The sequence below is a fragment of the Lates calcarifer genome, linkage group LG17, assembly GCF_001640805.2.
Source record: "Lates calcarifer isolate ASB-BC8 linkage group LG17, TLL_Latcal_v3, whole genome shotgun sequence".
Classification (NCBI taxonomy): domain Eukaryota; kingdom Metazoa; phylum Chordata; class Actinopteri; family Centropomidae; genus Lates; species Lates calcarifer.
The window spans coordinates 18,442,173-18,457,786 of NC_066849.1; the positions used below are offsets into that span (position 1 = coordinate 18,442,173).

Sequence of the window (15,614 nt, forward strand, 5' to 3'; positions counted from 1 at the left end):
TTTAATTTTCTTCAAAATAAAATTACATAATGCCCTTAAAAATATGCAGAATTAACTATTAGCAGTCCCTGATTACAATGTACCAGTGGATGTACTGACAACCATCACTGGGTTTCTCTGATAATGAGGAAAACGTAAAAGCTTGATTATTCTCAGACAAGTTCTGAAATCATAAGGAGCCTCTGCTTTCTGTGGTTTCTGGGCAGATTTTTGGACATAAAGTTTAAGTCATGCTGAATCTAAAAATATTTGAATCACAGGAGAGAAATAAATCATATTTAAGTTGCATTGTCCAATAAGAATTTTGTTACAAGTTGGTCAGCAGACAAATTGAAACGGTGATGGTCCCCACAAGTATAGCAATCCCAGTGTGTTTGTGTGCATGGTATGCATGTAGGGGTGCAAGCCTGTGTTTGCATCTCTGTTTCTGTGTGTGTCCAGATTTCTGAATGGGGGTTTTTCTCATGTAAAGCAGTCGGATAGTAAAAGTTGCTGTCAGTGAGAGAGAGGATGTTGGCATTTGCTCCCTCCCCTCCTTGTCAATCAGATTGTGTGTGTGTGTGTGTGTGTGTGTGTGTGTGTGTGTGTGTGTGTGTGTGTGTCTCTCTCTCTCTCTCTGGCTTCCCTGCTCTTCTTTTCTTGGGAACAGGGTGGCATTGGGGGATGAGGTCACTGTTTCAAAACATGGCCCTAAGCCTCGAACCAACATTTCCTCTTCCACAAAGCGGACTGTGAACGCAGGACGATCCAATGTTCTCGTCTTCATTAACAGCTTCTGCTCTGGGGCGACTCGTCACATGTTCCTACTGAACCCAGAGGGGAAAAAACCGAATCAAAGACAAATTGTTCTGTAAATGATACTTGTTAGGAAACACTTTTTATCATTGAAGTACTGATCCATGTTAGTTATTTTTAAAGAAATAAATGCGTGTGTTGCTCCCACATCTGCCTGCTCTAACTCGTCAGCTATAGGTCAAGTTCATTGAATCTTAGTCAAGTGTGCAGCGCTGTGTTTTGAAGGTAAAGTGAGGTGTTCGTTTGGTTTGAAGCTCTGACCTCTTAAACCCTGATCTGCTCAGAACATAACTGATAATAACAGTAATATAATACTCATCAATAGGGTGTTTCTGCCACAAGAACTTTCCCAGACTACCTTTAAGGCACTTAAACCTGTGTTTCAACTGGAAACCAGCGACTAAATTAGCTTCTTGTAAGATAATCTCAAGTGCTCCGGGGGTTAGTACGGTACTTTCCAAATGTTTATTAACTTTAGTGGTGGGGATGCCGTGGATGCTTCAGTTTGTGCATCACTTCATTCATATAACAAGGATGTATTGGGTGCAACCGGTGTGTGTTGGTGTGTTTTTTGTCAGCAGGATTACACAAAATTAACTGAACCAGTTTGTACTAATGTTGATGGAGGGATGGGCCAGAGAGGAACCAGCTAAATTTTGGTGTGGATTTTTAATCACTTTTTGACATGATAATGAAAGTTAAATTGTTTTCTTCTGGATTGGTTTTTAACCAGAGAGAGAAAGGGGCAGTTCAGTGAGCTGGAGATTGAATGAGAGAAATCTAATCTTATTTATTAATAGCTTCATGGAAGTTTTCAGTCTCCTATTTGTTCATCCAACTCAAACATCAGAGTCGCACAACAGCAAAAACCAGAGGATGACTCTGTGTCACTGTTTCCCCATGTTGTGGAAATGGTTTCAAATGCCCACAGTCATCTTTTAATCCACCATCAGGGTTTTCAAATGCAGCGGAAATTCAAAAAACAAAGTTAGTGACTAGTTTAATTCCTTTGGTTTCATAGTTCCTGTTGCAGTCGGAGAACATGATGATGTTGCCAAACATTAGTCCAGTGGGGAAAGAAACACGAGCAGTTTTAACACTGACCTACCGTCACTTTCACTTGATTCCAAGTACAGTGATGTCGGCAGTCTGAATAAATCGTCTTGTTTACAACCTTTACAGCCAGATCTTGGCATTTCTGTGATTCTTCTTTATTTACCTCATTGGTCCATAATTTCCTAATAATTTTATTTACTGCTTATAGGGAAATCAGAATGTCCTTTAAGGACAACACATGGAAATTTTCTTTCATTCATTATTAATTTATGAGTGGAAACTTTATTTTCCTTATTTGTTGGACTTCATGCTCGGGTACAGATTATTTTACAGATTTTTTCATGATGAGTTGATCTGCTGTGTATGGACCAAAAGACTCTAATTGCTCTGGAAGTCAACTGAAATCAATTAACTGGCAGAGTAAAAGTTTGTTTCTACTTTTTCTGTAATACTAAATTAGATATGGTAGTTCTGTTCTGGAAAACTTCTTGGGAGTTTCTTAAAAAATGATTCAGTAATCACACACCCATAAAATGAAGTATTACACAACACCCTGGCATGAAGTGACACTGAATTAAACCTGAACCAATGAAAATGCACAAACAGTTGATTTGTAACAAACTATGATGTGTTGTTATCATATTATCTGAGTCTTATTTCCACTTGGTTCCTCAGAGCACTGGCTTTATTTTCTGCTCCTGGTGTCTGATAACGTTGGCAGAAGTTGAAGGTTACTGTATGACTGCTCTCACTGCACCGCCTGTAATGTAATGAAATGTGACTGCGGTGTTGGGTGTGAGTCTGCTGCAGTTGTGATTGTCATGTTGCGTTAAATCTGAATCAGGAATGTCATGTGAACTCAATTTGCAGTCGTGGAAACACCGATATCTACGGCTGTTTGGTGAGAACAATGCAGTTTATCTGCTCACAATAGAATCCAGTTAAATGTTTACTGAATTAAAGAGGTATGCCCAAAATCAGTTCACTGAAAATTTGTAGCTCTGAACATCGTTTTTGACTGTGGCATCATGTGACTGTGTGTTTGTGTGTGTAGTCACATGCTTAAAGGTTCATAAAAAGTGAAATTTCCATGTCTTTTTGATTATAAAACTAAAACTGTGTTTCAGCTTTATAATCAGGACTATAGACGATACAGTCTCCACCTTCAGCTATGCTCCCAGCGTGACCCACCAGAACCCACCGTCCAACCTTTTTTTTTAAGCTAGCAAGCTACAAAACAAAAAATGTAAAGCCCTGTATATCATTGCACAGCCTTCCCAGAGACAGTAACATTTGAGAACAGTGGCTAAAGTTTCTTTTCTTAAATACCAGAGAGTGGCTGTCACCATAAACTTCAACTTGGCTATAATCCCTTACCTGTGGGTGGCCTGGTCGTGTGCCACTCAGAAAACAATTGGCCAATCAGAAGAGAGACTCTGAGACACAAAACACCTTGTTCTTGTTAGAGCTCCAGAGAGAAGCGTGAAAGGCAATTATAACTATATTTTATATTGAGAGGTTTTTTAATGCTTAAAACCACAAATATATCTTTTTATAGATATCAAAACTTCAATTAAAACACTGGAGAAGTGAGTAAAATATGGGACCTTTTAAGTACAATCAGATTTGTGGATGTTGTGTATGTGTGAGTATATATGCTCACATGTTGTGTGTTTATGCAGGATCTGCAAGTTTTTACATGTGTTTTTGTCATTGTGTGTGTGTGAGTGAGACTCTCAGCTGGTCAGGACTTGGGGTGTAGAGAGAAGGAATGCAGCTTCTCTGTAATTTGCTGCCTGTCATCAAATCAGAGAGAAAAACAGCAACACTTGAGAGGAGCTGAGGGAAGAGTGTGTGTGTGTGTGTGTGTGTCAGTGGGGGGTGAGAAAAGAAGAGGGTGTGAGGAGGAATGAGAGTCATGTGAGGAGAGGAGGGGAGAGACGAGAGAGGAGGAGATGTGGAGGGGAATCGATGAGGGGAAAGAAAAAAGAAATGAAGAATGAAAGGAGGATGAAGAGCAGAGCAGAGAGAGGAGAGATGAGTGTTGGGATGAAAAGTAAATACATCTCAGCATTTTATAAATTACTGGTTGTAAAAAAAACACTGCAGTTTATGCTGCATGCGCCTCGTGCAGCTGCCATCTTTGTGTCTGTTTTTTAAATCGCTTTTCATGGCGTTTCAATGCTGCTGTGGATGACTGACTGAGAAACTGACGGACAGTCGTCTAATAAAAGTTTGCAGTGCTGTTTTATTAAAATAATGCTGTAGATACCGTCACTCTAGAGTGATTAAATCAGGAATTCATCTCTAAAAATATCAGTCAGCATACCCCATAACATGAACTTTTAGGAACCTGTGAGGCTTTGCTGCTGCGTTCTTCCTTGTGTTTCCACTGTGTTTTTGCGTCAGAGTATTACCTGTATACTCGAACACACATCCTGTTTTATTAATTGTGCTGTTTGGATTCAGTACCACCTTCATGAGCGGAGCCAAAATTTTGTTCCAGAATCGACAGAGAAAAGGACAACAGTGGAAACAAAAGCTGAACCTGTGACGACAGGGTTCACAACTTGTAAAGTCTTAAAATAATAGTCAGGTGCTCATATCAACACTGGAACTGGTTTTGTTTGGTGTATTGATTCGTCTTTTTCAATCTGACCACTTTATCCTAATGTGCTTGAAATGTCAAACTATGAGTGACGATGAAAATGTATTCTAAAGTTTATCTGAAGTTAACGTTAGGTGTCAGAACTCGGAGTTACTCAAATCGAGTTAGATAGATATCTTTTGAAGAAACAGGCTTTTAAGAATAAAATTCCTTCTTTATTTCTTCTTTATCATAAAATGTTACCCTGACAAAAAGAAGGAATTTGTGAAAACTGTGCAAGACATGACTTGACGAACTCAGGCTGCTGAAACCTCAGCTAAGCTTCAGATAAACTTTTTACACCAGTGAATGAATGATTACAGCAATTGAACCCTGTTTCAAATATTCATATGGGCACTTGACTGTTGTTTTAATCCAGACTTTTTAGTAAGTTATGGCCTAAAACCTAAACTGTCCTTCTTTTTCTCAGCTGGTCCACATTGTGTTCTCACTTCAGTCAGCTTGGTGGAGAAGAAAGACCAGTTAAGGTGCCTTGTTTTTAGTTTTCTGAGTTAATTTTATTCTAACAGTGTTGGCCAGGTTTAGAAGATGTCACCTGAACTCCAGTGGAAAACAGTAATAGATGGTACACAGGTGCATGAAAATGGGTTTGAGTATGATTATTTCCAAATCTCTAGCATTTCTGATCAAAATGTGCATGTCGGTAGGGGTTGACCTAGCTTGCTTTGTTGGTTCTCCAGGCGCTGCATTGCCCTCATGGCGTAGTTCCACGTTCAAGGCTTTCTTGAGAACTGCTCATCCAAAAAACTTCACATTCGACTCTGCACTTCATTGAATCCTCAGAAATACACCTGCCAAGTTCAAAATCAATCAGTTGTTGAGAAAGTTGAAATACAGACAGACAGATATTCTGTCATTTACAGTCAGACACTTATGTTTTTGTGCAGCAGTAACGATGATGTCACATCAAAACTGGCCCAGAAATACAAATGCTTCTTGTTACATGTTTTAAAGACACATACTTTGTTGTCACTGATATAAAACATAGCCCTGCTCTGGAACTGTACCCAGACCTGTACTTCATACAAGAGAGTCCAGACCGATACCGTGGAGTCTCCATCCAGCTTTGACAAAGAAAGAAAGAAAAAGAATTAAAGAGTACAACGTTTGGACACAATCTTAAACTGGATTTTTGGCAAAAACATGAATTGAAACGTACTGTGGCACTGATAAGATGAGACAAATCCTGGTTTCAGACTTGTTTCAGCTTCAAAATTATCCAACCAGGCAGGATTACACGTTACTAAAACTGCCCAATAAACAAACTACTAGCGAATCATGTGGCTTGTTTATAAGCTCTGGTTAGCTTCTTTTTGATCCTAAACAACCTCGATACATAAACTCAAAGTACAGTAAACTACTTCTCTCTGGTTTGGACCAAAGTTAAAACACTGAGGCGAGGTCACGTCCTTGAAAACCTTTTAGCCTTTGTGTATCTTATGCCTGATTGGCCTGATTATCGCTGCACAGAGAGGAGGCCAACAGAAACTCTGAGGAGAAACAGAGCAGCGACAGATAAGATAAAGAGGAGAAACACTGTTTTCAGTTAGATTAGTTTCTTTCTTTTTTCATTCCACTGCATATTTTAATTAATCCATGCTCCATGATATAATTTGCGCTAATTGGCCTTCTGTGTGGCTGAATGTTTGTGGTCTTTTCTTTGACAATAAAGTGTCTGTTGGCTGCAGTCGGAGCTGACAGATGATCTGTGTGTGTGTGTGTGTGTGTGTGTGTGTGTGTGTGTGTGTGGTTATGGGTTATCAGTAGTCAGTCAGTCAGAAGGACGACCAGCGTGTTGCAGCAGCATGTGTTACTGTAGGAATGTGCCTGAGGCTGCTGGAAAACACATCTGTGCGTGTGTTTGAAACAGAGTGAATGATTGTGTGCATCCAAGGTTTTGTGTGTGTATACTGGGGGTGGTGGGGGCACAGGTTACTTTATCTGAGACCGTACGGTTTCGTTTTCAAAGACAGAGAGATTTTGTGTTGCACAAATCTTTCTTAAAGAAGAAACTGAGCATGTACACAACACACTGGGTTTTTATGACCCACACAGACAGCAGTCCCAGTAATTTTCTTTGTAAACCCACACACCTGTGACAGTGAAGTCTGCAGCAGTGCAGGTGGATGTACACCTCGTCCCAGTTTACACTAACATCCTGTTGTCGAGCCTCATGACTTTTCCGTTCTTGCTTCCTCATCTGGCACCTCCTGGCTACTGAAGGCCGAGTCCACATATACGTAGATATCTTTTTTCAAGTAGGTTTTGTTTTTTAAATGGACCCTTCCAGCGTGAGAACATTTAGTAACTCAGTCCTCAGGAAAAGTAGTTCAGTGTGCCTAGATGTTCACAGGTAACTCATGGCTAAGTCAAAGAGATCAGTCCTTGAGTGAGTCGAGGGGTCGCGGTTAGTTCAGACATGTCTTTAATAACAGCAGGACAGAGCACTTGACAGTGTAGAAGTTGTTAAACTGCAGAGATTACAACTAGAAAGTATAAAGGTTTAGAAGAGAACAGTGGTGAGTTTTATGAATATGGAGAAAACCAAGCTGCAGTGAATCATGAAGAGTTCAGTTTCTTTTACCAGCTGCTGTAGTGGATGCAGATTTGTCTTAGAATATGGAAAGAAAACATCAGGGACAGGCTTTGTTTTTCCAAAGACAGATGAAAGAAATCCTGAACGAGACGTGACGTCATGACTTGGGCTTTCTGTGTCTTCTTCTCTTGTCAGGTGGTGGCACATGTTCCTCTGTGGTCTTGTAGATATTTTCCTTTGTTGTTTCCATAGCTGGAAAGATCGAGGCTTCATTTTTACCTTTTGATCTTATAAATCAAGTGACACTAAAGACTTGTTAATCAAGGGCAACACACACATTCACTCACAGATTGTACACTGTCAGACGGCCTCCAGTAAAGCTTCCTTGACAGAGAAGTGTGTGATTCTCTACTGGAGGGATGAATGTTGATATCTCAGTGTTTTGATGATGTCTAACTCATTGGTCTCAATTCAGTCAGGTTGAGATCAAGAGGCGTGAAGCATCTACACTTGTTTTTTCACTTATTTCTTCAGGTCTTTCCTTCGTTTTTCACAGATTAATGTACTCTTGTGTTGTGATGGCAGTAGTTTTTGGACTGGTTTGACGATCTCTCTCTCTCTCTCTGTCTGTGTCTCTCAGGGCTGTGTGGAGCAGGGAGGAGGGAACCAGCCTGAACTCCAGCTACATGAATTGTTCACTGAGCAGCTGAGAGAGGTACACTTCACTGTGCTTTGACACACGATAACTGTCTGCTTTGTTTTGCATCATTAGTTGTGCTTTTTCAGCTTCATTATTATTATTTTGTAATTGTAATAAACTGTGGTTTAACATTCTGCCACCATAGTACATAGTTTGTCGTCACGATGGCGTCTGTGACTGTGAACTCAACTGAGTAGAAACTTAATCCTTACACCTCAGGTACCTCATATAGAGCAGGTCATTTGATTAGATATTTCTTGCTGCATAAATCTGCATGTTAATGAAGAACCTTTCATTAATATTCTTGATGACAAACCACTAATCCTGCGAGCACTCATGTTCTTGTGTCATGGAGATTACGACAGACATAAAGAATCTAAGCCTCTTAAAAGATGCCCAAAAACTGATAAGTCAGACACTTCAGTCATTCAGACTTCTATACATCAGTTCCTTGGTGTAAATATAAAAGTTCACTTTTTAATATTCCCCTCCACTCCCTCAAGTTTCTGTGCCACGTCCACCAAGTTTTCCTTCTCAGCAGTTTTCATGTGTCTGCACAAATGGACATTATGCCTGGAGGAAATAATTGATTTCCCAGTGAAGCGGTATTTATGTCAGGTTTTAGCAGCCTTGTGGTGAGAGGAATCCTGTGGTTTCTCAGTAAAGCTGGATGGTGTGATGTTGTTGTTAATGGAGCAGCAATCTTGAGGTTTTTGGACAAAGTTCAGCTCTTTGTTGTTGACTTTGTCAGAAGTTTACAGAACACACACACATGCACTTCAGACACGTATCTTAACTCTTAGTGGCATGTAATGACTCATGACTTCAGGAAAGAGAGAGCTTGAATTCCACAGTTTAGAAACGCTGAATGCTCAAACAATCTCAGGCAAAGAAGTCACAAGCTTCAAAGTAGAAAACACACACATACACTCTGAGGTATGGATGATGTCAGGCTTAACGTCCTTCAACACCTCTAAGAGGAAAAGCAAACAAGGGATCCATTTAACAAAACCTCTTTATCTCTGAAAGAAGGGACTTCACCTCCTCTTCAGTCACAGGCTGTCACCTGTGCTAACGAGCCATAAGAAAACACATAAACTTCTTGAGGCTTTTCTGCACTTTGTAGTATGTTTACTACTCCCATAAATACGCACCTATGTCCGCCATTAAACCAAGAGCACGGAGCCACTTGGGGTTGTTTAGAAGTTGCACTGTTTCTGCTGTTTGTTGTGTAAATCTGTCTCCTATTAGTAAAGTATGTTGAGAATATACGGTGCACACGATGAAAGAAAACCCAAACACGGTGACACGTCTTGACAGTCACTAGATAACAAATGATAGACTTCCTGTGATGTGTTATATCAAACTGCTGTGTGCTGTTTTAGAAACTATATACTTTTCTTTCCTCTTCCGTCTCCGTTCATGACAAATTTACTTGTTACTGTGTTTTTTTTCTTTAGCCAGGTGTTGATTTGAAGCTGCACACGTGCTGAAAGGTCCCAGTCCTGAAAAATGACTCAGTCGGTGCAAGTTAACCCAAAGCTGCCTGGTAAGAAACTGCCCGCAGACGCCCTTGTTTCTGTATTTTCTGTAGTCTTTAAGTTGAGGTTTTGCTGTTGCATCATGCTGTAAAAAAACATTTTTAAATTGTTCATGAGGAAACCACCAGTAATGTATCGATGTTACTTGTCCTCCTCCCTTCAGATCTGGGCTCTCCATTCATGTACTCCAGCCAGGAGGAGGCCGACCAGCCTGGTTCCTACTCCGTCCAGACCCCGTATGGTTTCCAGCTGGACCTGGACTTCCTCAAATATGTAGAGGAAATAGAGAGTGGGCACAATCTCCGTCGGGCGCCTGTCAGCTCCCGCCGCCTGGGCCGAGGGGTCAGACACTCCCAGAGGAGCCCGAGTGTAGGTGGGCGTACCAGTGGCTGGACATCCACAGAATCTCTTGCGTCCCCAGCAAGTGAAGATGGCAGAGCTCCTCCGCCACCGCCGCCACGCAACCGCCTCGGTTCAGCACCCTGTGAGGGACTCTCTCTTTCTCCTGTAACCCTCCTCACTGGCCCTCCGCTGTCCGCCGGGGCCAAAGTGCCGCCCCCTCCGCCGCAGCGCAACCCCAGAGTTGAGCGGACTCTTCTGGAAACCAGCCGGCGGCTACAGCAGGAGCAAACCCACCAGCACCACAATGGCGGGCGGTTCCAGCTCGCGGACCCTCCCAAACAGCTCTTACCCTCCCCATCCACTCAGCCTCTGCAGAGTAGCTGGACTAAACCCAGTCCTCAGACCTCAGGGCGCAGCACCCCAGCTGCCGGCACTGCGATGACTCCGATCCCTCCCAGCCAGCTGCAGACGGTTAGGGAGCAGATGGCCACAGCCTTGAAGCAGCTGAAGGAGATGGAGGAGAGGGTAAAGGGTGTTCCTGCGCTTGAGAAAGAGGTGGCCAAGCTTCGTGCAGAGAAAGACATGCTTCTGTTAGCCCTGCAGGAGAAGAAAGTAGCCATGGAGGCGGCCCAGCAGAAGCAGCAGTCTACAGAGTCTTCCACCCAAACCACAGAGACTCTTCAAACCCAAAGTGACCACCGTATCGTCAGTCGATTGACTTCACCAACCTCACCTGGTGTCAAAGGGCTCGGAAAGTCCAGTGAGCTGAAAAGACTGGCAGAGAAATTTGAAGTAAAGGAGGAGAAAACTCCCGAACTCATATCAAAAGTTTTAGTAAAACCTCCAGAGAAAGTCTCAGTTGTTGAGAAGAAGTCGGTGGCTGTTGGGGATGACGTACCGATGGACTCTGTTGTTTTCTACTACAGCCAGGGTGTGAGAGATGCTTCTGAGGGCACCAAGGTGAATGTTTGTGAGAAAGGCACGGGAACAGAGACCCCCCTGGTTCACGAGGAGGGGGTACAGACCAGGGTGGAGACAGAGGAGGCTGAGGTTTGGGTCATGGAGTCACTACTCGGACTGACCAGCGAGGCACAGCGGGAGATCGACACCCTACAGGACACCATTAAATTCCAGCAGGAGACCATTGTGGCTCTCGAGGACCAGCTGAATGTGGCCGACAAAGACCTGGGAACGCTCAGAGCCCAGATGGAGGAGAAAACCTCCAAAGTCACATTTGAGAAGGGCGTTCTCGCAAAACCAGACACAACAAACGCCCAGGTTGAGACACTGACTAACATGTTAAAGCATGCTGCAGTCATGTGCCGCCCAGAGGTGACTGATGCATGCGTAGGCGAGATTTTAGCGACAGATCAGATCGAACGGGGCACCCAGACTGATGCTTTACAGCAACCAGAGGAGCCAGCTCCTGTTGCACTGGTCAGCACTGGGTGTCAGTGGGAAAACCTGTGTGAGGAAAAGACTGAGGAGCAGAAAGTTACTGTGCCAAAGAAGAGACAGTTGACCATCGCTGAGTACAAGGTTTGTCCAGAGGAAGAGGTGGTCTGCACGGCTGAGAAGAACGAGGAAGGACAGAAAACTGCGCCCAGCAGCACCAAGACAGGTGAGAACTACAGCCTTCGCTGTAGTGATAAACACACTCATATATGGCTGCTTCAGATACTTTTATTTCCCAAAAAATACATCAAATGTGGAATTAAGTATGAATGACGTATACCTGCATTTTGGGTAAAGTGGTAAAGAAAGAACATAATTTTATTTTTGCAACAAGTGGAGCTTGAGAGAGTACACCCATTACCTCTTAAGGTAACATTTAATTTTACAGTTAATATTGTCCAAATAATGGACCTAGAGTGTCTTACTAAGTACAACTAAAGATTATGTAATGTTGTGATAAATTTTACACAAAGTAAGAACGTGCCGAGCAACCAAGCAAAACATTCATTTCTAGTGGAAACTTCATTCTCTCTCGTCTGTAGGAATTTTACATTTTTGCATTTTTAACTGCAATCGTACAAATTACTCAGGAGTGTCCTACAGAGCAGAGCCCCTCAGGTGACATTTGAAGGAATAAAAAAAAAGTCTCAATGTGTGGGAATGAGATCATTAAGTCATGGACATGTTTTAAGAAGTTCAGGGAACAAGATCAATGACTTGTGGCCACAATAAAATTATTATTAGTCAGTTGTTTATTGACGTACTCTGTAGGGGTATCATCAGTAGCTGCTTGCAAACGTGGATAATTTTATTTTGGCTTTCTATGTGTTATTAACTTGTGACCACGCAATATTTTTTTCCTTCAGATGTCAGCAGAGGGGCTCTGTAGGGTACCAGCAGAACTTTTTACCATAAAACTTATTTGAAATTATTCAGAAAATCACAGAATTATCACAGAAATATGAAAAATATCAAAATAAAGCATCACTCACTCAAGTCAATTTTATTTTATTTAGAACAGGTGTAGATCATACATTCTTTACAGAGACTAAACAAACCCAGATGACCAAATTAAAAATCAGTTTTATTAGTAGATTCACCAGAAAGATAAGAAGCTCACATCATCTCTATTCCAGCAGTAGAGACTTGTAACAGGTTTGTGTGTGTTGTGTGTTTCTCTGGTGTACTTTGTTTGAACTACTGTTTGAACCATGTGCCTCCCTCATAGAAACAGGTATGCTGAAATCAATCATGAAGAGGAAGGATGGGAGTAACTCGGGCGAGAATCGCACCTCTGGCAAGAAGAGCCTGCAGTTTGTTGGTATTCTAAATGGAGGGTGAGTAACATGAAACCTAATTTTTATTTTTACCACCGTAAAAATAAAATAAGGGTGACAGAATGTCTGCAGGTTGGAAATAACACTTTGATGAGTAAGAAACAAAACCCTTCTCCTCATTAACTGCTATGCTGCTTTTTTGAAATATCAGCTAACCAAGCGTCTAAAATGTGAAGTGCATGAGGCGGGAATTTGCTCGGTATCACAGGAAACATTTGTCTCTCAGGTATGAATCAACATCCAGTGAGGAGGAAGAGGAAGAGGAGGAGGAGGAGGAGGAAGAAGGGAGTTCTTCTGGAGAAAGTGGAGAAGGTGAGTGCTTGGACAGCACAGAGGAGGATGAGGCTGCTCTGGAGGAAGAAACGTCTGAGGAGGAGAGAAACGTCAACCTGGACGAGAGCGACACTGATGAGGAAACTCTGAGAGCTGGGAGTTACTCATCTGATGCTGTGAAAGAGAAGTAAGTTGTTTTAAATGGGTTAATATACTACTAGAAATTATGTACAAAAAGCAGTAAATTATTTTGTGTTTCACACTTTATGTTTTTGTCACAGGTTTGAGTTGAGCTCAAAGATGCGTGAAGCTTGCCTCATCCTGAAGAACCACCTGAACGACGACATTAAAACGCTGAAGAGTAAGGAAGTGGTGCGTCCCTGCATGCTTCTTCAAATATTTTTATCACTGCTATACTCATTTAACTTCACCACTATAATAATAATGTCATAATAACTTCAAGTAGGATAGATTGGGATATTTTTAGCTTCAGCAAACATTCATTAGAAACAATAGGAGCTTCATGTAACAATTACAAAGCAGCTGAAACAGAGAAAAGGTCCAGGAAGTGAATCACTGTTTAACTAAAGGACTTCCCTAAACATTCAGAGGAATGTCAGCCCTCTAACTCGAGACAAACACTTTTGTTTTAGCTTCAAATTCTGATCAAAACTAGATGAGAAATTTCACAGTGCTCACTTATAATAACATGACTTCCGCTCTCACCCTCAGCTCTCCAGCACCCACACTGTGCAGCTCGAGTGGTTCCGCATCTCCAGCGCCAAGATGGCTCAGCCCTCGCGGGTGTCCGACTACCTGATGGCGTTTTCTGAGGTGTCGACGGTGCTGCTGGAACACGTGGTCAACATGACCGACGGCAACGGCAACACGGCTCTCCACTACAGCGTCTCCCACTCCAACTTCGGTGTGGTGGGGCTGCTGCTGGACACAGGTCAGTGATGAAGAGTCAGATAACAATAATCCAACCAGTGATTCTGCTACTTGTACGGAGGAGACCAGTCATTTGTTTACTTTGATTCCTCTGTTGTTTTGTGCCTTTTTGTTTGTGTTTAACATGAAGAAACAGGAGATAAAAGGAGACTCTGTGGTTTAAGGAGCCAGTTACTTAAACATCAGAACTACTGCTTGACTAGAAAACAGATCCAGTGACGTTGGTAACTTTGATCTCTGAACAAAACTCATGTGACTCCTGCACATGTTGTTGACAAGCTTCACACCATGTTATGGAAACAGTTCTGGGGTTTAGAGGCTTGTACTTCCACTAGACAGCTAACTGTTTTCCCTAATTTGAAACTTTTGTTCAGAGAATCTCTGTAGAAAGAAAAAAGTTAATACGGTACAGAGAAATATGTTGTATATAATTCATCTAAAAAACAAAGATCTTTATGTGCCCGGATGAGATTTTGTCTTTTATCTCTCACTGTGGAAATTGGACAGTTTGTTAGAGATGATGATGATGAGCCAGTTACTTGGAGAAAACCTGAGGGAAGAAGAAAAAAGTGGCAGATGTTTATCATGAACAGTTAATTTGGATTTTTCCTCCCACATAAATATGTTATTTGCGTTATAATGTAACTTTTCAAAAACTAAACTAAAACTGTATAACTCTCCAGGAAGTTTGTGCGATCAAGTAAATGGCTAAATACACAGTACTAAAAATGTGTTACCTGCAGGTGTGTGCAGCGTGGATAAGCAGAACAAGGCGGGCTACACGGCCATCATGCTGGCTGCTCTCTCTACTGTGAAGGAAGAAGATGACATGGCTGTGGTCAAGAAGCTCTTCAGTCAGGGCAACGTCAACGCCAAGGCCAGCCAGGCAAGTCAACATCACAGTTCACAGAGCCACTTAAACTGAAAACACAACACTCGAGCTGCTCACTCTTTAACTGCAACTCGTAGCCTTCAGTCCTCCTGCAGTTATTTTATTCTGGTCATTCATCTCATTCTCTTGGTGTGAAAGTCCAAACCTGTCAAAGAAAAAAGAAAAATAAGTTTTAACATTTGATAGGAACTATTGGCATGATAATTTGAAATGCAAAGATACAGCTCTTTATTAAAAAAAAATGTGTCCAAAAAAGAGCACAAAGAGCTTCTGTCAATCTGTCGTCAGCTCCATCAGCCAGAGGCATTTTATCATTTAAGACAGTCAACAAAGACTCAGCTGGTTTTGTTAAATCAATTCGGTTTGATTTGGACACATTAAAGTGTTAAAGTGGAAAAAATTAAATATTAAACCAAACGTAGGATCAATTCTACATATTACAGCCAAATTTAAAAGATTGAGAGCAAGGTGGACAAGTCACTAATTAAATCTTTTACTAGCATTACACTGGATAAAGTCAGTTTTTGGCATTTCCTGCTGGTTGTGTTGCAGTTTTTGTGTTTTTAACGTAACAAACAGTCAAAGTTAATTGTGACTTAATTTGTTTTTAGATTCATCAAAACAGAAACTAGTTTATGCTTAGAGCTATTGTAAAGAATTAGAGAGGGAAAACTAAAGAGTGTTCAGAGGATAAGGTCCCTGTTTATTTCAGGTGTTATCAGCATTTTCTGTGTTGTAATTAAAAGCTGCATTTAGGAATAATTGGTTATAGGTTAAATTTGATTAAGGAAATGTGAAGCCTAACGTAACACAGATGTCATTCCTGAGAACCTGTTGACTTTTGAGTGGTTGTATCTCTCGGGTTGATCTAATCAGGTTGTGTAGTGTATGTGTTTGGACACGGCGCCTGACAGGCCTTCACACTGCCAAGTCACAGGACTCTGAATTTATAGCATCACTGGCTATAAATCCAATTACCGGTACTTGTTATTGTTGCTGTGGGGAACAAAACACAAGGCACGCAATGCAATTTTAGAGTCAGGAATTTAAGTCAAACTATTTCCTGTC

The 15,614-nt window shown here is 41.6% G+C and overlaps 1 protein-coding gene across 2 annotated transcripts in view; it reads left to right on the forward strand.

Moving 5' to 3' along the window:
- Positions 1–15,614, forward strand: part of kank3 (KN motif and ankyrin repeat domains 3) — a 38,412-nt gene that overhangs the window by 16,326 nt on the left and 6,472 nt on the right. For both annotated transcript variants that reach the window (XM_018667486.2, XM_018667485.2), the window contains exons 2-9: positions 7,696–7,770; positions 9,216–9,304; positions 9,460–11,259; positions 12,322–12,430; positions 12,657–12,890; positions 12,985–13,075; positions 13,436–13,655; positions 14,398–14,540. In XM_018667486.2, coding sequence (XP_018523002.1) covers positions 9,268–9,304; positions 9,460–11,259; positions 12,322–12,430; positions 12,657–12,890; positions 12,985–13,075; positions 13,436–13,655; positions 14,398–14,540 — 2,634 coding nt within the window. In that variant the 5' untranslated portion in view covers positions 7,696–7,770; positions 9,216–9,267. The remainder of the gene's footprint in view (positions 1–7,695; positions 7,771–9,215; positions 9,305–9,459; positions 11,260–12,321; positions 12,431–12,656; positions 12,891–12,984; positions 13,076–13,435; positions 13,656–14,397; positions 14,541–15,614) is intronic.